We start from the raw sequence: 23694 nt of genomic DNA, 5'->3' as shown, positions 1-23694 counted from the left end.
CACAGTCCCTGCCAGAACAGGGTCCAGTATTGCCCATCACCCCCCCTCAGCTGAAGGTCCACACAGCTCAGGAAGGAGAGGGCACACAGGGGGACCCCCAAAACACACACACACACACACACACATACGTCGAGTCGGAGAGCCACGATGCCCTGAAAACGTGGGGTGCAGCTCCCCCCAGGATCAGCCCCCACCTCGGAGCACCCACGGGGCCAGCAACACCCCGAGGTGCAGCCCTCACCTTGTGCTCACTGCCTCCTGCAGCACTCGGGCTCTGGAGGAGGGGGCTCTCCCCTTCCCCCCAAAACCCGCCCTCCCCAGCACACGGACTCGTGGTAACTCCAGGGAACTGCTCCCCGAGCCCGGGTCTGTACCTGCTGCCCCCCCTTCCTCCATGGGGCACGGGGGGGCCCACAGGGCAGTGCCCGGGGGGCTGAGCCCAGCTCGGGCCATGGCTTCTCTGCAGGCACTGCTCCCCCCGGCCGCCTTTGCATAGTGACACTTGTGTGACAGGGTGAGCGGGCCCGGGGCCGCAGCCCCCGCGAGCAGCACCCCAAGGCCTCGCTCCCCACCTGGAGCCGAGGAGGAGGTGCTGAAACCTCCGAGTTTCACCCCAATTACAGCGAAAACCCCTCAGCAGCAGCTTTCTGCAACAACCCTGTGCCCTCTCCCCCGCTCCAGCCCTGGCACCTGGGATGGGTGGGGTAGGTGGGGGTCCCCGGCATGGGTGGCACCATGGCAGCATGACCCTAGCACCCTCCGGCCTGACCTCAGCGCCACGCAGGTCCTGGCAGCAGACAAAGGGGGCAACGAGACAGCGGGAAGGGCCCGGGGACAGACGGAGGGTCACACAGACGGACAGACATCAGAGGTATATTCTTCTTTTTGCAGCGCCAGCACCCTGGCGCTGCGGGAAGGGGCAGAGTCCTGAGCGTGGTGCCTGGGAAGGGCCTTGACAGCAACCTCCAGCCCCTCCCTCTCCCACAGCCCCTGGGGCGGGCAGAGGGCACCGGGCCCAGCACAGGTACGGGGCAGGTGGGATCCTGAGATGGCCCCGTGCCCCCAGCCGCTCCTCGTAAAGTGCGTGGGGGCAGCAGTGCCAGGGCGGGGGGCAGCGGGCAGGGCTGGTGCTGGCCCTGAGAACTCGCCCCGGCCCCGTGGTGTGGGGCAAAGTGCTGGGGGTGCCAGTCCGGCTCTGCCCCACGGCTCAGCGCTGGCGGCTCGGGGGGCACCCCGGGCCAGAGGCTCGGTGACAGGAACGGGCAGCAGGGTGGGGAGGGGAAGGCGCTTCGTCATAGGGGCCGGGGGCCGTGCAGCCCGGCGACCTCGGGCGTGAGCAGCGGGTTGTGGGTGCCCTTCGTCAGCATCCAGTCATTGAGGAAGGCCTGGGTGGCTTTGCGGTGTGCCAGGCGGTGCGTGATGGAGAAGCCAGCATTACCCTCCAGCTGGGACAGGATCACCAACACCTGCCTGTGGAGGGAGCCACGGGCTCAGGGCAGCAGCCTCCAGCCCGGCAATCCCTGACCTCTGCCCCACAATCCCATCTCTGCCCCAGGAATCCCACCAGTGCCCCAGCAATCCCATCTCTACCCTGACAATCCCACCTCTGTCCTGACAATCCCACCTCTGTCCTGACAATCCCCCCTCTGTCCTGGCAATCCCATCTCTACCCTGACAATCCCACCTCTGTCCTGACAATCCCACCTCTGCCCTGGCAATCCCACCTCTGCCTCGACAATCCCACCTCTGCCTCGACAATCCCACCCTGTCCATGCCCCCCTGCCAGCCCCTCTGCCTCACTCCCAGCCTCCTGCCAGCCCCGTGGCAGCCCCCAGAACCCACCCCTGCCTACCCCGGACCTGTGCAGGGGTGGGACGCTGTCCTGCGTCTTGAGGCTGCCGCGTGTGGACACCACGTTGAAGCTGTCGGTGCAGTCGCACTGCACGTGCAGGTAGGACTTGGGGTGCCGGTTCTCCACCACCACGATGAGCCCCGCCCAGCCGTGGGTCAGGTAGTAGCAGGTCATCCCCTCACGGCCCTGGGGCAGACAGCAGGGAAAGGGATGAAGCCTCTGGGCACCCCCGGCCCCAAATCAAAAGCCCTGCACTGGCATCTTCCACTCTAGCCAAGGGCTGCCCATCTGCTGGGGTGCCCCACGCTGCCCCAGGGAGCAAAGGGGGTGGGGATCCAGGGGTGGCAGCCAGAGCCTGACCGAGGACACCACAGGCCCAGGCTCCCTCTGGCAGCATCATCCCCCTCCCCACTGCAGCCCCTGCCCTGTGCCCCCCACCCACCTCATGGCGCTCGCCCTTGTTCTCGGTCAGCAGGATGATGGCATCTGCCAGTGTTGTGGGCTGTGCCTCCACCTGCTCCACCATCACCAGGCGGGAGCTGTAGATGGCCAGGATGTAGCTGGAATAATCAGTGGCTGGTCGGCTGCTGGTGGGACTGGAAGCTGCAGAGACACCCGGAGGAAGGGGGATCAGGGAGACTGTCACCAAGCCCACAGTGACAGTCCCCGGGAGCACGGTGCTCCTGAGCTGATGCATGTGCAACATGCAACCTCCACCCTCAGGAAGATCCCCATGATGAGGACCAAGGGCTTTGGCACCTCTCCCTCCCCCAGGGCCCCTCCATCCCCTCACCCTGGGCAGCAGGGCCGGCCAGGGCAGCGCTCCAGTGGTTGAAGGCACAGCACACGACGGCGTATTCGCCCGGCTCCAGCATCACGTCGCAGTTGACGAACTTCTTGACGGCTCGTTTGCTGTGGGCCATCAGCCGGCCCAGGCTCAGCTTGTTCCCACTGGTGAAGGTGGCCCGGAAAACCATGATGCACAGGTCCAGCAAGTGGCTGTCCACTGTGTCCGACCTCCTGGGTCAGGAAGGAAGGGTCACACGTCACCCAGGACACAGGCAGCAGATCCAGGGAAGAGCTATCCCACTGCCCCAGATATCCAGCCCCGGGAGCAGCCCTGGATTCAGGGGTTGGTTTCCAGCTAAACATGAGCAGTTCCCAAGATCTGGAGAGATGGTGATGGCGGCCCATCTCTGAGCTCTGTGACCCTGGGGGATGCCATGTGGTGAGAGACCAATGTATTTGGATTTCTTCTTGGCCCACAGAATCACAGAGCTGTGGAATCATTAATGCTGGGAAAGTCCTCTAAGATCATCGAGTCCAACCGTTCCCCCAGCACTGCCAAGTCACCACTAAACCATGTCCCCACATCCATAAAGCTTTCAAATCCTTCCACGGATGGGGGCTCCACCACTGCCCTGGGCAGCTGTGCCAGTGCCTGACCACCCTTCCAGTGAAAAAATTTTCCCAATATCCAACCTAATCCTCCCATGGTGCAACTTGAGGCCGTTTCCCCTTGTCCTGCCTGAAAGCAGAGCCTGACCCCACCCCCGGCTGCCCCCTCCTGTCAGGGACTTGTGCAGAGCCACAAGGTCCCCCCTGAGCCTCCTTTTCTCCAGGCTGAGCCCCCCCAGTTTCGCTGCCCTGCCCAGCTCACCTGCTGCCCTCCTGGAAGAGGGCAAACTCCAGGGCTGCGCGCTCCAACACCGTCAGCGACGTCACCGTCACCGGCCCGTTGGCCTTGTTGGGGAACATGCCCTGCACACGCACCTCGTGCCAGTCCGAATGGAGCTTGCAGATATCCACAGAGTCAAAATACCTGTGGGGAAGCTGGGCTCAGTCCCAATGGGGCACGCTGGATGCTGCAGGACACCCACATTCCCTAGGGATGACCGGTCCCACCTCCCCCATTGTGACCCTGTGTCCCGTTTTCTGTCCCTGCCCTGTTCTCCACCCCACAGCTCTGCCTCTGGCAGTGCCATACTTGATGAAGTCGCTGTACTCCATCCAGAAGACGCCCTCACTGCTGCCATGGGGCATCAGGTCGTGGCGCAGGGGGAGCGGCCAGTGCGGCCACTCGTCCGACCAGCTGCCGTTCCAGGAGAAGCGGCCCCAGGGGTTCCGGAGACGCAGTAACCTGGGGGAAAGGGAGAAGTGTCAGAGACCCAGGAGGGAGGGGAGACCCAGGCAGCCCCCCACAAAGGACACCCCATCACTCCTGCCTTCCCAGAACTAATGTGTGACCCCAGATGTCCCTGTCCTGCAGCTCTGGACCTGCTGCTGCTCCCTTTGCCCTTCCCTGCCCAAAGGGGCTCAGCTGGGTGCTGTGGGGAAAGGCTCAGCAGGGCAGAGGCTGCTGAGAGTGACATGGCTGAAAATACAGCATCCTACAGCAGCTCAGCTGTCAGGGTGGCACCAATTTCTATCCCCCCTCCATCCAAAGGTGAACGGGATGCTCTGAGTACCTCACTGAAGTGAGAGAGCAACTCCATCCTGTGTGTCTTGTAAACCAGGTGAAACATTCTACCCCTGGACATGGAGCCAGCAGCAGGCAAGGACAGCTTCTATGACAACAGCATTTATGTGACACTCTAGGATGGTGTCATCCTTGCTGGCCATGAGGAGGGGACACCAGAGTCCCCAGGGTCCTGTCCACCATGCCCTCAGTTGTCCGTCCCCAGGGTTTCTGCTGGGACTGCTGGCAGGAGCAGCTGCTGTGCCACGGCAGACTCCAGCCCGAGCTCACCTGAAGCCCTGCACATCCCGCACGTCCAGGATGGAGTAGGCGTGCCGGGGCCGGAGCCCCATGCTCTCGTAGGCCACATCATCCACCTTCATGTTGCCTCCGCCACAGGATGCGCCCATGAGGAACCTGCACAGGGACAGCAAACCCTCGGGGTCCTGCCAGGCCTGGCATGGGGGGAAGCTCGTCCCTGCCACTCAAGGCATGGGACAGCTTTCCCCCAGGAGGCTGCTGGATGCTCCCTCTCTGCAACAACACAGTTGGGATCAACACCACTCCCCAGGCAGTGGCCAACCCCTCTGGCCAGAGCTCCCTCTCCTTGCCCACGGGCACGCCAAGCCCAGGCTCCAAGGAGAGCTGCTCTGCACTGGGGAGCTTTGCCCAAACCTCCCCCAATTTCTGCCAGGCCCTAGGGTCTTGCCCACTTCTGCTGGCTGGCAGAAAGCCACAGAGAAGGCAGGTGGTCTATCAGCTAGACAAGTTGGCAGGGGTGAGGACACTATTTGGGGCAGGAGGCCTGCACCAGTCAGGGGGACACCATGTGCTGGGAGCTATCCATCCATGTGGCCCCATACCCCAGCCTTCAGCCAACCCAGCTGCCCTCCTGGCAGAGTGATGAGCAGGGGGTCTCTGCTTTGGCTGTGCCCCCTCTAGACTGGCACTAGCAAAGATGTCACATATGGGTGGGGGACATGTGCAGGGTCAAGCATTCACACAACAAAAAAGCTCAAAGCAAAGCAAGTGGGCTCAGTGCCACTTCCTAACTCCTGCAAGACAGCAGCAACGTGCAGGGAAGTTCACCAGGCTCTTAATTTTGTATGAGAATTACTCACAGGAGAAATAATGTCTTAGAGCTTCGAGTGGGAGCTCCACCAATGCTCCAGATGAGTGGCAAGGGTGGAGGACTCCGCCCCAGCTAATGCAGTAACCCCTCTCCTGAGCCTCCAAAGACAAGAATGCTCCCCCTCACCCCCCTCTCCAGTGTCCCTGCTCCTGCCTCGTCTTACCCAGCCTCCTTAGAACTCAGCATTTTGGCCCAGATGAGGTCAGTGTCAATGGGCTCCTCGCGAGGGTTAGTGGAGCTGACCTGCAGCATCAGGCTCTCGCAGGGGGCCCCCGTGAGCGTGGCCAGGCCTTCGATGGCACGCCCGGCCTGGAGGGCGAAGTACGAACCGTGCAGCTTGGCCAGCGCCTTCTCGATGAGGGCCACCCACAGCTGCTTCCTCTGGGCCTGCAGAGAGAGGGAGGGACACATCACCACCCTGGGCAGCAGGTGGGAAAGCCCCTCACACCCACCTCTGCCAGCCTTCCTGGGGCTGGAGAGGCAGGAGTAGCAAGGCCATGCCAGGGGTTTGTCACCTTGGTCATGGGTGATTCATTCGCTCTCTGCTCAGTTTTGTTTGCACAGTTTAATTCCCCTTGGGAAAAAGTCCTGGAAGAGGCCTGGATGCTGACAGAGCTGCACCCTGGGGTGCCCAGGAGTTGGGCTGGCAGGGTGGGCGCCCAGCCTGAGCCCCTTCTGTCCACTTCAACCTGGACCAAGGCTTCCAGAGCTCCAGGAGTGTTTGGACAATGCTCTCAGGCACAGGGTGGGATTGCTGGGGTGTCCTGTGCAGGGCCAGGAGCTGGACTCATGATCCTTGTGGGTCCCTTCCCAGTGAGGACATTCTAGGATTCTGTGATGTGGAGCACATCTGGAACAGCTGCCTTTAACTCACACACCTCTGCAAACCCAAACCAACACCCCTCTGGCAGAGGAGGTTGCCCAGAGCGCACACAGACATGGGACTGACTGGATGTCACCCAGGGAACACAGACACTGCTTCAAGGACAAGCTCCAAAAACTTGGACCAGCAAAGTCCTCTACTCCAGCACAGGGAACAACTACAAGGCCTAATTACAAGATGCAAGTTTTTTCCCAGCAAATGGGGTTTGGTATCCGGTGCTTGGAGAGCAGCAGGGAAAATCACTGGTACATTGTGACTGTTGTGACTCACAGGTGGCAGCCAAGAGCTGGCAGAGGAAAGGAGGGCAGTGAAGATTTCCTTCTGATGGATAAAGAGAGCTTATAAGTGCTTTTTGCTGGTTTTTGGGTCCTTCACTCAACAAAATCCATGTTGTTTATTTCTGCCTGAGCCACAGCCAGGGAGCTCAGATAGGAGCCTGATTTTCTTTTATTTTTAAAACTCTGTTTTTCCTTTTTTATCCCCCACATCCAGCTCCCACAGCTGAATACTCTGCAGAAAAATCTCATCACGATTCAGATGCCCCTGGAAACAGAGGCAAAGCAAGTCCAGCTCATGTGAAAACCTTCAATCTTAAAAAAACCCCAAAAGCAGACTTGAAATTCATGAAAGATGGATGAAAAAGGTAAAAACCAAGACAGGTAAATCTTATGCTGAAATAAAGAAATGCATCCATATCCTCTGTCTACGGAGAGGCAGAATGTAGACACAAACTCCTTCTTCTTCCCTTCTCCAAAGTTTGAGTCCTGTCCTGACATGGCTGTGTGTCAAAATGCAGAGGACTGCATTTGCAGAACGAAATCCAAGCCAGCAGTCCCAGTGCCTGTCTCCTCCTGACAGTGGTACTTTGTTTTCTTTGGCAGATTTTGCCGCCTGAGTTTCAATAGAGACGTTCTCAGTCTCCTTCATGGACATGATCCCAGCAAGTGCCCCTGGGCCTGGCAGGCAGGGCAGGGCAGGGCACAGCAACGTCCTGGAGGGGCTGAGGGAGCTCCACTGATCCGAGCAGATGCCACCCCAGTGTGCTCAGAGCAACTGGGCACCGGCTCGGAACAGGCTGCTCCGTGTGCCATCCCCTCCCTCTCCACAGTCCCTCCGTGGCAAAGCCAAGCTGCCAGACCTCCCCTCAGAGGAAGGAAACAGCTTTCCCTCAGTCCCTTGCAGTGCAAAGCACAGGTTAAAATGTTTTCCTTTTATGAGAAGAGTAAGGGTGGTTTTCCCTGCAAGTGAAGTGGCTGTGGTGCAACTGTAAATGAAACTTCTTCACTGCAAGCCTGGAAAATGCCAAAAGGGGCCTAAGTAGATGGGTATTATGGCCTCAAAGAGTTCAGCTGTCTTGAGGACACAGCAAAGAGCAGTGTCCTCAGCTGCAAACAGGGTGCAGCCAGTGCTGGATCTTGCATTTGTGTCACAGCATCCACCAGCAGCTTCAGGCTTGGGGCAGAGCAGCTGGGAAGCATCCGGTGGGAAGGACCTGGGAGTGCTGCTGGGCAGCAGCCCAACATGAGCCAGATGTGCCCAGGTGGGCAAGAAGGTCAATGGCACCTGGCACGACAAGAAGGACATTGAGGGGCTGGAGCGTGTCCAGGGAAGGGAACAGAGCTGGGGAAGGGGCTGGAGCCCCAGGAGCGGCTGAGGGAGCTGGGAAAGGGGCTCAGGCTGGAGCAAAGGAGGCTCAGGGGGGACCTTGTGGCTCTGCACAAGTCCCTGACAGGAGGGGGCAGCCGGGGGGGTCGGGCTCTGCTGCCAGGGAACAGGGACAGGAGGAGAGGGAACGGCCTCAGGCTGGGCCAGGGGAGGTTTAGGTTGGATATTGAGGAAAATTCCTTCATGGGAAGGGTGGTCAGGCACTGGAATGGGCTGCCCAGGGCAGTGGTGGAGTCACCATCCCTGGAAATGTTCAAAAAACGAGTCAACGTGGTGCTTTGTGGCATGGATTAGTGGGCATGGGGGCATTTGATCAGTGGTTGGACTTGATGATCTTTGGGGCCTTTTCCAGCCTTAATGACTCTATGACTCTAAATGCAGCATGAAGTAGGGGCCTCACATGAACCCCAGCAGTACCTCTTCCCTCTGTCTCTCCTGGGAGAGCCTGGGGTGAGCCTCCCTGACCCCTGGAGCACTGCCCACCCTATTCCCCCCCTTGGCACCGACCTGGGAGAAGAGCAGGTACCCGCACTCATCGCAGGGCAGCATGTCATCCACCAGCACCGTGGTCCACGTGCCGTCCTTGCACAGCCGCACCTGGTAGGCACCCTCAGGGCACAGGGTCCTGGTGATCATCACCCTCTCCACCAGCTCCGGCCGCTCGGCCAGCACGGCCAGGGCACTCAGGAACCTGCCGGGCAGGCGGGGCGGCCTCAGCGGGGCACGGGCAGGCAGCACGAGCTGCCCGGCCACGCAGCGCTGGGAGGGGGTGAGGCAGAGCATGGGCTACAGCCTGGGGGCACAAATGGGTTTGAGTAGGGCTGAGGGGGCCGAGCTGGAGCTGGAGGAAGAGGGGGGGGAAAGAGGGAAGGGGAGGGAAGGTGTCAGCCCGGCTCACTCGCCCTTACCAGCAGTTTCCCAGCAGTCCCTGCAGGATGTCCGAGGGCCGGGGTGTGCGGAACACTGACCACTTCACTGACCGGTCCTTGAAGATGCTGCAGTTGATCTCATGGGGCCGCAGCCACTGCTTCACCCGCTGCTGCACGCTGTCACCTTCCGGGAACCCCACGGACTTGGGCCCAGGGGGGAAACTGTCGTCTACAAAATTGACTTTGTTCTGTGAGAGCAAAAGGTAAGGAGAGCATCACTTGGAGCTACTTGGGACTGGAGGGCCTGGAGAGCCTTCCAGTGTCTCCCTGAGAAAGAGCAGAGCCCCCGGCCCCCCTGCTTGGCCCAGGCAGTCCCTTGCCAGCCCTGCAGGGGGGCAGGACTGGGCTGGTGTCTGCTGGCAGCAGCAGAGATGCTTTCTGGGCTTCGGGTCCAGCATTCAGCCTTGCCTCGGGCTCACCTCTCCGGGCTGTGACTCCAATCTGCCTTTTTCTGTTTCACAGGAGCCTCCCCGGGCAGGGACCGTCTCACACTTTGTGCTGGTGCTAAAAGCTGGGCTGTGGGGGGCCTTGGCTGCCTCCAAAAGCAGCAAAGCCTGCAAACAGCAAGGCTGCGAGGAGCCACCTGGCACACAAACACTCCTCAACCCGAGCCTTGTCCCTGCCCCGGAGGGGACACGCTGGGCTTGGCAGCCCTGTGCCACCTCCCAGGCACATCCATGGGGAATGGGAGGGGCAGCTTTTGCAATTGCATTCAGCCACACCACAAGCAGGCAAGCAATTCCAGAGTGAGGGTATCCCACATCCCAGCCCTCCTGCAATAGCTGCTGCGTAATAAATAAATAAATAGGATGGGTGGAAGGGCAGGTAATCCCACAGGCAATAACCACACGGATGGAAGCACAGAACTTCACCAAGTGGAGAAGTGGTGGCTTTTTCAGTCTAACACGGGGTGAAATGAGAACAGGTGTTTCTTTGTTATTGTTAATTAAATGAAATTAAATTCTTTCAGCAAAAGCTGGCTCTGATTTAAATTAGCTTTGTGCACACCGAACTAGTAGTTGACCTCCTCTTTTGTGGCAATCCTACGTGAATGCTTCCTTTGTGGTACCTCAATTAGCACCTCCAGCTCCTCTTTTGCAGGAGGGTGTTTTGCAGCTAATAGCTGTCCTGCTCTCTCAGGGGAGCGTCTGCCCCGTGCAGCTGAGGAGCAGCCACCGTTCCAGCAGCTCAGTCATGTCCTGGCTGGGGACTGGGATGTGACCCATCCTGGGCTCTGCAGGAACCTGCTGTGCAGGGCCATGAGGACATGAGGGATGGCATTCTCCCCCTCTGCTCTGTCCTTGTGAGACCCCAGCTCTGGAGGACTCAGCACAAGAAAGATGTGGATCTTTTAGAACATGTCCAGAGGAGGCCATGGAGATCCAGCTCCCAGGGCTGGAGCCCCTCTGCTCTGGAGCCAGGCTGGGAGAGCTGGGGGTGCTCACCTGGAGAGGAGAAGGCTCCAGGGAGAGCTCAGAGCCCCTTCCAGGGCCTAAAGGGGCTTATAAATAAAAGGCAAAGCAATTTTTCACATGGACAAATAGTGATGGGACAAGGGGAAAGTTTTAAACAGGAGAAATTTGGACTGGATATTGGGGGAAAATTCTTCCCTGTGAGGGTGGGGAGGCCCGGGCCCAGGCTGCCCAGGGAAGCTGTGGCTGCCCCATCTGTGGAAGTGTTCCAGGCCAGGCTGGATGGGGTTTGAAATAATCTGGTCTGGTGGAAGGTGAGGTGGGTTGGCTGGGTTGGAATGAGATGAGCTTTAAGGTCCCCTCCAACCCAAACCATTCTGATTCCATGATTGCAGTGGAAGAAGTCAGCTCTGCACTGCTCCCTGACAGAAGAGAAAGGGTAAAGCTAAAATAGGGACCACACACTGAGTTGTAAAAGGCATCCCTGGAATAGCAGAGAAAGGAAAACCCACAGCAGGAGCTCGAGCAGAAATGCTGGCAGGGAGCAGCAAGAGGGGCTGCTCCACATGATGTGGGGCAGGGGAACAACAGACGGAGGAGAACTTGGCCAGCCTGACTCCTCCAGGGGAAGGCTGAACAGCCTGGGAAACACTCGAACAGCAGGGAGCTTGGAGGCTGCCTCACACGGCAGCCTGAACAGGAGCACTGGGAGGGACACCGGGAGCGGAGCGAGCACAGGGGCGGGAGCAGCACTGTCCCTGCACTGCTGCCAGGCCTAACCTCACACCTGAACAGTGTTGGAGCACAGCCGAGGTTCGGCTGTAGGGGGATTTTTGGGGAGATGGCCCATGCTGATCTAACAGCCCTTTATGGGTGGGTTAAGGAGCACAACAGGCTCAGCCAAAGCTCTGATCGAGCACTGTGGCACGGGGCAGGGCAGGCTCCCCTTCCTGGCAGTGCCACACTGCTAATTCAGCCTGGCCATCGTCATGATTCATCCTTCAGGCCTGATTCCTGATGTAACAGATGTTCCCTGCCTACAAAAGAGGCTATTCACTTGCCTAAAAGACGGGGATAAGCAGAATCTGGGTCTCTGCTATAAAGACACCCACGCCTGTTAGGAAGGACACGCAGTAATTTAAAAAAACGCAACCCCAAAACAGGATCATTCTCAGAGCTTCCCCTCCGAGCCAAACATCTCTGTTCCCTGGACTGTGCACTGGAGGCACAGAAATGGACACGCTCCTCAGACTGGGCAGGAAAAGCCTTGTCTGTACGTCAAAATGGGACTGCAACTCCCTTTCCATCTGGTCCAGAAGAGCTGGAGGCTTCCCCCAAAAGGAGGCCAGAGAAAGCAGCATTCACAGGAGCTTTTAATGCCATACAGGGAATAAAAATGAGGCCATCAGAGTGGTGTTTGAGGCTGAAACCCAACTGACTGAACCAGATACTTCACAGTGGGAAGGTGGGTGCTGGCACATATTCCTGAGACCTTCAACTAGAACCAGGCTACAGCTCCAGCTCAGCTGGCCTGCCCAGAACAGGAGGGGCCATTTGTGCTGCACTTCTTCATTTTGCAACACCCAAACCAAGAACGCCAAGGCCCAGCTCATGGTTCTGAAACACCTGAAGTTGCTGGCAGTGGCAGCAGTTCCTCTGCCTGCACTCTCATCCTGAGCCTCTGCTTGTTGCCTCCACAGACAGCAGTGCCACCAGCAAACCTGGACACACTCTCCCCGCCTTTCCCACCACTAGACATTGGAAGGAGATGGACTGACCACCTACAGATGTTCCCTTCATCCCAGAAGTTCTCTCTCCTTGATTTAAAACACCACTGGGTTTCAGAGTTAACAGCTTTAGCACTAGGTTTTAGACTTCATCACCCTTGCACCAGCAGTGGGCTGTATGTCTTCACCCTGGAGATTATTCTGCACCAAAACACGACATTTCAGTGTTAACAACCAGCATCCAGCTGCTGCAAGGGATCCTTGGAACACAAGGCATGGGAGGTGCTGCCCCAGAGCTATGGGGGAGGCAGAAAGGGAAGCCGGGAACAAGCAAGCACTCACCTCCCGGCAGAAGGTCACGATGTTTTCCCACAGGGCTTTGGCTTCGCCCTCATCCGTTTGCCTCCTCTTCTCCACGTGCATGCTCTCCCTCCTCTTGAGGGGCTTGAGGCCCTTGCGCTGGGCCACGTACTGCTGGGGCGTGTGGCAGGCGCCGCAGTGCTTGGCCTTCACCTCGTTCAGCAGGGTGCAGGCGGGACAGGCCCACTGGCCTGGCCTCTCCTGCCCGCTGGGCAGCGGGGCCGGGAAGAGCCGGGCCACCTTGCGTGCGGATGGGGCCTTGGTGCCGCAGGAGCAGCCGGCCCTGTCGCAGGCACCGCAGTCGGGGCAGCGCGGGGCCGGCTCGCCCGGCGCCCCGTGCTCCTGGAAGCCGTGCAGCTTGGAGGAGCCGCACACCTTGCACTTCTGGGCCTGCGTGGGGTTCTTGAGGGTGCACTTGGAACAGGACCAGGTGGTGAAGTCAGGGCTGGAGGGGCTGCACGGGGTGAACCGCACTGAGTCCCCCACCAGGTTGATGGTGTCGCTGCCTTTTTGGGTGCTGCAAACCTCGCACTTGCCGGCCCCGGCGGAGTTGAGCAGGGAGCAGGAGCTGCACTTCCAGTGGGACGGACTCACCTCCATCTCCTCCTCCAGCACGCTCAGCCGTTTGTTGGACAGCAGGTCAGGGAAGCGCGTGGCAGGGGCGGCCCTGGCCTGGCCTTGGGGAGAGCCCTTCTGCCCCGCGGCGCCTGCAGCCGCAGGCTGGGAGCCTTCGGGGCCCGGCATCTGCAGCTGTGGGGGCACCTCCCGCCGGCTTCGGGGCACAGGGTTGTTCTGGAGCCCTGGGGAGAAGGGGCTGAAGGCTGGTATCTTCTGGGCCTCTTGTTCCATAGCCACCGGGCCCTGGGTGGCCACGGCATCACCATCAGAGATCTCTGCAGAGACTAAAGGCTGCGGGGTGGAGGGGGCCATGTGGAATCCAGCCGGGGTGATGACTTCAGGGACGACCAGCGCCTCTGGTGGGATCTTGGGCAGGGAGAGCTTGCGTGGGCCACCACAGGCGGAGCAGGAGTTGGCCACGGGCGTGTTGTGCAGGGTGCAGCGCTGGCAAGCCCAGCCGCTCTCCAGCTCCGCTTCATCGGGGCTCTTCCCCTCCGAGTCCTCGCTGCTGCTTTCCGCTTTGGCAGCCTCCTCCTTGGACGTGCCCTTGGGCTCCACCAGCACGGCAGGCTTGGGCAAGATGCCGTTGATGACGGGCAAAGGGGAGCCACTGGGTCCCGGCTCCGGGGTGAAGCCACACACCTCACAGGTTTCCTTGCCCAGAAAGTTCCTGAAGGTGCAGCGGGCACAGGCCCACTTCTGTTCCTCCACGCTGAGCCGCAGGATGTGGTTGAGGTCGGGCTTCTGCCGGGGGGCCTCGCAGATGGAGCACTGGCGCTGGCCCACGGGGTTCAGGAAGGTGCAGCGGGTGCAGGACCACTCGCGGACGGCAGCCATGGAGCCGGGAGAGTGGGAGTGGCTGCAAGAGAGAAGACACAGCGTGAGGCCAAGGCCACCCGGTACGCAGGGGTACCACGTGTTTCCTGGGCTGGCATGGTCAGGACCTTGCTTCCAGGAAGGGCACAGCCATCAATCCAGTCACTGGGCTCCAGGCACTTGCTCCTCTGGCACTGATAAATTGTCCAAGTGCATGGCAATGCATTGGCTCCCATCTAAAATGCTCCAGGAAGGGCAAAAGAAGCAGCCCCAGCACCCACTGACCCCATTCTTACAGTGGGGTTATGCCCTGGTGAGCAAACACACCACCTCTGTGCCCAACCCTGGCAACTCTGTGTGTCTGCAGCTTATTTGGAGCTCTCTGGAGGAGCTGACACCCTGCTCTGCCTTCTTGCTGTTCCAGCATCAATTCTTTCCTCCTTCTTTACTCCACCCCACCATCTCTGTCTCACTTCCTGTTCCTGTCTCCCTCCTCTCCTTTCAGCTCCACACCACTTATCCACACTGGGATAACTCTGTTATCCCAGGCCAGACACCACCAAGCCAAGGAAGGCAGGTTTTGGTGTGCAGAGGTGTTTCTGTCTGGCTGTAGATTTTGGGGCCAGAAGCCTGGCCCAGCCAGCCTGGGAGCAGTAGCTCCGTGGTGCACCAGTGCCAGGACAGCTCACCAGCAGCTTCCCAGCTCAGCAAAGGGGGGGTACCATGTCCCAGCTCCAGCTGCTTCCCCACTTATCTGTGAAGCAGAGAGGCCATGATGCCCTTCTGGCTGCACCAGCCCTTGGTTTCAATCTCCAATGCTGCCTGGGAATGCCTGAAACCCTGATGGGAGAATGGGTCCAACACGTGCCAGAATCACCTCGTCCCAGGGCAGGAGGTCACAATTACGTTTTCTAGGCAGGTTCAATTTCCAGAAAGTGCAGCAGCAGCAGCAGCTCCACAGCCCATGGTTGCAGGGAGCAGCCTTCCCCCAGTGTAGCCCTCCTGGTGCTTTCAGGATGCCATGTGTGCACTCACACTGAGAACAAATCCCAGCCCTGCATGGTGCCCTTTGTCCCCTGGTCAGGGTCATTTCCTGCAGCTTGGAACAAAGGTGGGGCTAAAGCAGAGTTTTCTGCTTCCTCCTCCTTCACACAAGGACAAACCAGCTCTCCCTCAGGTAAACATGCACCAGGAGCCCGGAGCCCTCTCTCCATGCACTCCTGCTCCCAGATAAGATAGCCAAGTCTTAAACCCAATCTTGAACCCAAGCTCCAGGTCAGCTGCGCCTCTCACCAGCAGAGCAGGCCCCTTCCAAGCCCTTCTACCCTGCTCTGCTTGCCTGAGACCACAGACAGGGTTAACTGTGCAGAAGAAGCCTCCAAGTCCATGCCATGCCCTCAGCTCTTCCCAAGAACAGCAAAGTCAGACCTCCAGAGACCACGAGCAGCCTAAGTCATGGGAGCTGCACCTCAGTGGGCTCACCACTGGCTGCCTCTCCAGTGTCCCTTCAACAACCAAGTTCAGCCACCACACCGGCTGGGACAAAGGGAAGGAGGGTGTTTAATCCCATAAAGGGCAGGCACAGACAGCTCCGAGACGCCGGTGCAGCCTGTGGAAGGAACCGGGTCCTGGCTGGTCTCCAGAATCCCAAGCAGCAGCACCTGCACACGCAGCTTCCCAAGGCTCTGAGCAGACTGCAATGCAGCAGCGGGGTCTGGAGGGGCAGAGGATGCAGCCAGAACCCCCCTGGGGAGGAGAGAAGTGACCCTCCCTTTGGCTGGTACATGAGAAACTCTCCTGGGAACACTCCAGCAGCAGCAGCAATCCCACCACATTTCCACAGCATGCTCCACAGCCACTGGAAGAGCAGCTCCACCTTACAGAGATCAGATGTTACCTTCAACTCCCTTTTTAAATCAAACACTTCTCTAAATAAAGCCTGAAATCAAGAAATCCATTTTATTGCAAGAGAGAGCTTGAAAATTCATTCTGGTTCATATACAGTGCCTGCATCGTTTGAACTCTGCAAGGTGTTTATTTACTGGAGTTATTCCCAGCTAAGAGAAATATAAACATTGATTTTTCTGCCTCAAGTCCTACAGCTGGGAGCCACTGTGCATCCCTCTCCCCTGCAGCAGCACCATGCCCACAACATCTGAAAGGGAGATCACTCCTCGAGCAGAGGAGGAGAAGGAGCTGCTGCCCGGCTCTGGCAGCAAATGGGGCCATGAAGGGCACCGCGATCCTGTCACATCCATTTGTCTTACTGGGTGAGGTTCATCAAACCACAGGCATCAGCAAAAGGCAGGGGAAGGCTGTCAGCAGCCCATGCCATCCAGCTCCATCCTCCTGCAGCGTTCCATGCTGTTGTTACTCAGTGCACACCGTGCAGGAGAGCACTGGCTCCAAAAAATCCACCCCGAAGTGCAGATGCCGCAGTGCTTGCTGTAGATGGGGACATCCAGCCACCAACCTTCCCGCTGCACATCCCTCACACCCCCATGGTCCTACCCAGCGGGAAAAGGCTTCTAGCAATGCCACCACAGGACTGTGGAAGGAATCACCCTGTCCCTTCCCATAGAGAAGAGAAACGCAGGGCAACCTAACAGACAGAAGTACCACACGAGGCGACATTGGGATGTGCCGCATCACCAGACCTGCTCGATGTGGCATCAGCAACAAGCTGCAGGCTCAGGGAAGGCAGCACCGTTTCACTTGGCTGGGTGGGAGATCCAGGCTCCAGGCAGCTGGAAGGGAGGTGGAAGCCAGGACACTGCAGTGTGCTGGAATGGCCCTGGGAAGCTGTGACATCCTCTGGTCACACTGTCTCCCTCCTGGTCCCATCTTCTCGCCCCATGCCACAGGAGTTGGCCCCTAACACTGTCCAAGTGCTGCTAGAATTTCCACCTACTTGACCTTCTCGGGAAAACCAAAAAGCCTTCCAGAAGGGCCATCAGCTCCTCCCTCAAAGGTCCTGCAGTGGCTGGGCCACCAGTGTGACAAGCTTTGACAGGAGACTTCTCTGCGTGCTGTTGCACACTGTTTTCCCTGGAAGCGAGTGGGAGATGCTCAGAAACGGGAGAGGACATGGGACCCGAACCTTCAGCTGTACCCCACAGTGCTGGGTTCCCAGCCACCAATCCCCCAGCCTTGGTGACTGGCAGGACACCAGCCTGCCTTCCCCACACCCCTGCCTAGGACTGATGGACAATTCCAGTCCCTGCCTGGAATGGAATTAAATTTAGATGCAAAGATCCCACAGGGCACTAGGCTGGAACCTGCCTTTACATGGTCCAAGCCACACCAGAACATGGTGGGCTGTGGCAGCAGCCTCTGCCCCACAGCAACAACTTCCTCCCAAAACAGAACCAGCTGAAGGAGAAATCCATCCTCAGCCTGTCCAAGCTCCACACTTCTCCTTAAACAGCCTGGCTGGCTCCTTTCCCAGCAGGCAACAAAGCTGCGTGAGGAAACAGGGTTATCTCCAGCACCTATTCACCAGGCCCATCTGCTGTGTGTTAACACAGTCACTCTCCAGCCCCAGCAAACACAACTGAGATAAACATTTCCTGCCACCTTCCCTCGGTAGAGGAGCTTCTCCGAAACCAGGGACCTGGCAGCCACCCACCCACGGAAGGGCTTTCCTGGGGGACACTTCACAGGGAGCACGGTGACGCAGGTGCTCCGCTCCGCAGCCTGGCAGCAGGGAGCTGCTGGAGGCTCTTTTGGGGGTTGCACACAACAAGGGCAGCTCGGGGTGCAAGGAAAGGGTAACAGAGTACAACCCCACACCTCCAGCAGCATGGAAGGGGCTGGATCCGCATGGCTGTGCTTCCCACCACAGCAGCTCTCCCCAACCAAGGAGGAGACATCAGCTGGCAGAAGGCACCACCGCGTTGGCAGGAGTGCCCCTACCTTGGCAATCGCAGCAGCGTAATTATCATGCTTAAAAAATAATATAGAAGGTACTCAAACAAGTAGGCAGCTTTCAGCACATTGATCAGGTCCCAGGGAACCTCACTGCTCCAGGGATTAAGAAGTTTCCAGCTGGTCACCTTCCAAAACCACTTCAGGACAGTGATATCCCCGGGCTCTGCTGAGTGATGAGCTTGCTGAGCCCTGCGTGTCCAGCTGCTGCAGAGCCCTGGCTCCTACACAGCCATCGAACTGGCCAGGGGTGGCCACCACCTTTGGGCACCATCTGGGACTCAAGATTTCTCTGAAGCAGGGTAAAACAGGAAGGAACAAGGCAGGGTAGGAAATTGGGAAGTGCCTGTAACCAGCAGTTTGTGTCTTTCCCACTGGCAGGGAGCTGGTGGTGTGCCAGGGCTGTGTGATGTGCAGCTGAGCTCCAAGGCAGGAGATGGCACCCAGCCCTGGGCAGAAGCACCCTGGACTGCCAGAGAATGGCTTGAGGTGACCTGGGCACCCAAGTGAGAGATCCCAGGGCTCTGCTGCAGAGCCCACACTGGCAACAGGATTAGAGGAGCTTGTGTCAATCACACACAGCAACACAATCAGGCTGTTTCTCTAAATAAAACTCCTCCAGAGCAGCTAAAACCTTAAAACTCACGGCTTCGTTTCTCTCCCGCAGTAAATAAACAAATAAATAAAAATCAATTGTTCTAGTCGGCAACACAAACCCCGAGCTCGCTGACACACAATGCATCCCAGCAAAATGCTCACTGACAGATACAAGAAAAAGCACTAGAATTTTGTGGAAGACAAGAAAAATTACCAAAAAACTCTAAACAAACCCTGCCTCAATGTCTGTGAGCTGTGAATCCCTTCCCCTCAACCCCATGCTTTCTATTTAATATTTCCCATTTAATTTTCTTTCAGTAGCACTGCGGATCCTGACCTAAGAGAGGACTGCTGAGCCTTCTCCTACACGGACCTACCACATCTCCAGAGCCAGCAGGAGCAGAAGGCACCTGTGCCCACCAGGAAGGGCTGCAGGAGGTCAGGAACCACTCGGAATCCCTCTGGCAGTGCACTGTTAGGAGCACACGTGGGTTGGGAGCATGAAGCCCGGGCGAGGAGATGCTGTTGGCTGAGCTGACTCACTCTTGCAGAGCCAGGCAAGGGCTGGGAGGCTGGACCTGGAAGGTTGCAGCAGATATACTGGCAGAGCAACACAGAAACACTGGGAGCTGGGACTTTCCACTTGGTACAAGTTTCTGTAGGAGCATCAGTGGAGACAAACAGTCTCTGATTCACCCTTCTGAACCCCCGAGGCTATAAAGTAAAGTGTCACCAGCTCTGTGCTAGCATCATCCAAACAGGGCAGGTTGCATAAGTACTCCCAAATCCTGCCTCCAAAGTGAAACAAGAAAATAAAACAGGTTTTAATATCAGGGACCTTCACCCCATCCTTCCAGGACCCTTCCAACTCAGGGTATTCTGTCCTGGAGAGACACAGAGAAAAATAAAGCACCAGAAGGGACCTGTCTCTTTGCCCTTTTCTCCCAGATCTGCTGAGCAAGGGCAGAGACAGCAAAGAGACCCTCCCCTAACTCAGCCACGCTCTCCTGGAACACCACATCAAAGTGACCAAGTCAGGCAGTGCCAGGTGGTGCCACTGCAATGGCACCAACATTCCCAAAAACCAGGGGCTGCACCTCTCCATGGGTGTGCAAAAGCAGCACTCCACTCCCACAAGAGCGAGCGTGGAGGATCCCAGGATAACTCCGGTCAGAAGAGACCTCACAGGGGGTCTCCAGACCAAACTCCTGCTTCAAGCTGAATCTCTTAAAGAGATTACAGCAGCTTTAGACAGTCTGGTCTTGAAGACCTCCAAGCATGGAGACTACACAACCTCTCTGGGCAGCGACCTCACCTGACTGACTCTCCTTGGGCTGAAATGCTTCTCCTTATATCCAGTCTTAGTCTCCTGTTTCATCCTGTGTTGCTTCCTGCCCTCCCACCATGTGCTGCTGTGAAGAGCCTGGCTCTGACCTCTGCATGATGTGTCTGTAGGTATTGGTAGAGCTCCTTCAATGCTTTCTCTCCAGCTGCAACTAATCATGGAATAGTTTGAGTTGGAAAGGACCTTAAAGTCCATCCAGTTCTACCCCCTGCCATGGGCAGGGACACCTTCCACTGGCCCAGGCTGCTCAAAGCCCCAATGTCCAGCCTGGCCTTGGACACTGCCAGGGATCCAGGGGCAGCCACAGCTGCTCTGGGCACCCTGTGCCAGGGCCTGCCCACCCTCCCAGGGAACAATTCCTTCCCAATCTCCCATCCAGCCCTGCCCTCTGGCACTGGGAAGCCATTCCCCCTTATCCTGTCCCTCCAGCCCTTGTCCCCAGTCCCTCTGCAGCTCTCCTGGAGCCCCTTTAGGCCCTGCAAGGGGCTCTGAGGTGTTCCTGGAGCCTTCTCTTCTCCAGGTGAGCACCCCCAGCTCTCCCAGCCTGACTCCAGAGCAGAGGGGCCCCAGCCCTAGGTGATCAACTCAGTGGGCTCCTCTGGACTCACCCCAGCAAGGCAACATCTTTCTTGTGTTGAATTCTTGACTGAGCCCAGCTCCCACACCCTCTCCTTGCAGGACTCACACTCCAGCCCCCTGACCATCTCAGAGCCCCAACACCAAAAACAGATGCAAAAAGGTCACCACTTTCTTCATGCAACCTCTGACACCAGGTATCTCCTTCAGCCAGGACCAGAGCTGGGGCCTTGCTCTGAGCTCCCTTTGTTCCTTCAGTTGGTGGAAGGGAACCACAACAACTACAACTACACAAATCCCTCCTTTTGTTGAAGCCCTTGAGGAAATAAAGACTTCTTGATCCTGAAATATTAATTTTTGAGCGCTCTGGAGCTTTATCATGTATTTATATCTGCTCTCACTCTTTAGTGTCAATCCAGGACAATCTGTCAAGGAGTTATCAGAAACACAGCTTAGGTTGGGGATGGAAAATCGGCCAAGGGACCAGCCTGGTCCCCTTCCATGACAAATTCTCCTGTGGCCAGGACATCCCTTCTTTCTGGAGGTTCCCTTCTCCCAGCCCAGTATCAGCACTCCTGACCATTCACTGGGGCAGGACAATCACATTTATGCAGAAAATGACCATTTTCTAGAAGTAATAACCTGCAATGAATTGAAACAGGACAACTCTATTTGTCCTGTTTAATAATAAAGCAATGGGGGCAGGCGAAAATCCCTCATCAGAGCAGGAGGGAAAAAAAAAGGTCTACTTCTGCAGCAGGAAACCATGCGAGGTTTCAAGCACTTGAATGGGGCCATTAAAGACCCAGCAACACCACACAACCCTCCCTAGAAGGTGCCAAGAGGCTCAGACAGACATGAGGAGTTTCCCAAGCTGATGACGCACTCCAGTTCCTGGGAATTTCTTGGTCCCATTGCACCAAACCTCCAGAGGGTTCTTGCACAGTTTCTATTTAGTTTCTTCTTTTCCCACACTGGATACAGCTCCAGCAGCTCAGATGTAGAGAAGAGGCTGGGAGTTTTAATGAGAAGTTCCCAGGGGAAAGCTGAACTCTGCTAATGAGAGGTCTGAGAGAAAAAACACTGGCCCAGCTGTACAGAGTGCACTCAGCACAGGAGTTTTCTGGCAGCCAGCAAAGCCACAGAACACGTCTCAAACTGCAGCTGTCCCTGCAATTTACTCTCTTGTCACCTCCCCAAAAACAGGGATTTCCTGTCAGATGTCAAGGGTGAGAGGGGATATCTTGCTGGAGGACAGGCAAGAAAAGACTTCAGAGAATCACAGAATGTCCTGAGCTGAAAGGGATCCACAAGGATCTGTCCAACTCCTGAGCCTGCACAGGACACTCCAAAACCCCACCCTGTGCACCCCTGAGAGCGTTGGGCAATTCCAAGGCAATGCTCTGTAAATACAAGTGCTTGCAAGGGGTGCTAGTGGGACAGAGAACACACTCCTCTATGCTCCCACCAGCCATGAAGAGACACCAAGGAATGTGTTCAGAGTGTGGTGGGAAACAGGAGGAGGGCAGAAGCTCAGCTGGGACAGGAGCACCCTGAAAGCTCCTGCGACACACACCAAAGTCTGGCTCTGATGGAGAAGGGAAGTTGAGGAGACTGTCATTGCTTGCAGTCTTCTCCCTGGCTCAAATGCCTGGGTTTTGTTCAGGAAAAGGGAGGGAAGGGGCAGAGTCTTTGAAGGGATCTGCCCACGTGAAGTTCCTGGAGTTGCTGCAGGAATGCAAAGTGACACACACCTGGAAGGAGCGTGCCTCATGCTGGCTGCCCTCCGAGCCTGGGGACACACAGGGAGCCTTACCCTAAACTGATGGACAGGAGACAAAAGACTTTCATCATTCTTCACCAAAGCAGAATCAGAATCTGGAAGGCTTGTCTTGTGAGAAAAACAGGCTGTGCATGATTAGCCTTTAATACACCTTAATTGCTGCAGTGTTGTAAGAAATGAGCTCTCAGAAGAAAACCAGTTTGGCTGGCAGAGCACAGGCACGCTGGGACAAGACCATTCCCAAAGGCTCCTTGGCTAATGACCAGGTTTCCCATATGTCTGCCAGGGCAACAATAACAATCCCTGGGGATACAAAAGGAGGAGACAGACTGAGTATTTCAAGGAGGTCAGCAAAGTCCAGGTTCTAGCTTTGCTCAGAAGTTTTGCAAGCTCTGGATTCACGAACTTTTGATGAGGCCTCTCACCCTAAAGCAGCACCTCCTGCACCTGTCCAAGGTTATCGAGATGCAGGGCCCAGATGAGATAGCCAACAGCAATGTGACTTCTTCAAAACCCAGGATGGAGGCACTCTGTAGCTCAGGATCATCATGGGACAGGCTTTGGAGCAGCAAGGCTGGCAGGAGAACAGCCCAGGAAGGTCCCTCTGGAGCCTCAGCCCTGGAGACAGCCACCAGCACAGCCTCAGCTCCTCCCAAGCTGCACTATTTCTCATTAAGATCAATTCCAGCCTGTTGTTATAATTAATAACCTCATCTTGCCTCCCTGCATACAAGCAGGGGAAATTTCTGCAGTTGCAATCACACTTTACTTCAAAGAATCCAATTTAGCACAGCGCTACTGCTGCCATCATTCCTCTTACTCAATGACTTTATTTACCTTTTCTGTACCTAATTTCCCCAGTCCTTTGTGTGCCTGGGGAAATTAAAAGCAAAAAATACCGAGCTCCATTTGCACCCAAATATTACAGCAGGGGGAGGAAATTTGTGTCCTTAACTCGGGCCAGCGCTGTACCGTGGCCATTAACACATTGATTTGGCTCGAGGAGGTGATGAACTGAACAGCCTTGCTTTGACTACACAACACTGACTTTGACCAAAATCTACATATATTGGATATTTGAACCCTCTCAAGAGCAAATACAGAAAGGAGGTACAGCAGTTTTACAGGGGTTTGTCACAGTGGTGTGAAATCGGTGTAACTTGGGTGTAGAAAGCACAAAGGACCTCTGGTTCTGCCAAAACATCAGTGAGTGCTTCAGCGTGCCTGCAGCTCCCAAAAAAGCTGCTTTTTCAGAGGAAAAAAGCCCACAGTCCTCCAGCAAATGCAACACAAGAATTCAAGAATTTTATGGGTTTTTGTCAATAAAAGGCCTGAATTCTAAAAGACTGATGGCCCCAAGTTCTGTTGCATGCTTGTAGCTTCAGCTTCTTGCACACTTGGGGCAAGAAAACACTTTGAGAAATGCAGTTTTGCACTTTAGAAAGCCTGGTAAAAATTGGATCAGCTACCCTGTATGGTTTTTATAATTACACTCCGTCTGTGGTCCGAGCAGAAAGTTTCCCACATAAAATAAAGTTGTCCAGCAAAATTCATGAGCACCTGAAACAGAGGAAGCACTGAACATGTGAGCAGGCCACATCACACAGGGATGGG

General features: G+C 56.8%; 1 protein-coding gene across 5 annotated transcripts in view; it reads right to left on the bottom strand.

Moving 5' to 3' along the window:
• Positions 1-340: 340 nt before the first annotated feature.
• The window catches only part of CAPN15 (calpain 15), a 55897-nt gene continuing 32543 nt past the window's right edge, over positions 341-23694 (bottom strand). For all 5 annotated transcript variants that reach the window (XM_082291825.1, XM_082291823.1, XM_082291824.1 and 2 more), the window contains 11 exons: positions 12401-13895; positions 8899-9107; positions 8498-8681; positions 5606-5829; positions 4602-4727; positions 3840-3992; positions 3513-3674; positions 2646-2872; positions 2295-2455; positions 1860-2038; positions 341-1470 (listed from right to left, as the gene is read on the bottom strand). In XM_082291825.1, coding sequence (XP_082147951.1) covers positions 1293-1470; positions 1860-2038; positions 2295-2455; positions 2646-2872; positions 3513-3674; positions 3840-3992; positions 4602-4727; positions 5606-5829; positions 8498-8681; positions 8899-9107; positions 12401-13895 — 3298 coding nt within the window. In that variant the 3' untranslated portion in view covers positions 341-1292. The remainder of the gene's footprint in view (positions 1471-1859; positions 2039-2294; positions 2456-2645; positions 2873-3512; positions 3675-3839; positions 3993-4601; positions 4728-5605; positions 5830-8497; positions 8682-8898; positions 9108-12400; positions 13896-23694) is intronic.

This window comes from Coloeus monedula (genome assembly GCF_965178545.1).
Source record: "Coloeus monedula genome assembly, chromosome: 16".
Taxonomy (NCBI): Eukaryota; Metazoa; Chordata; class Aves; order Passeriformes; family Corvidae; genus Coloeus; species Coloeus monedula.
This window is presented reverse-complemented; position numbering and strand designations above follow the sequence as displayed.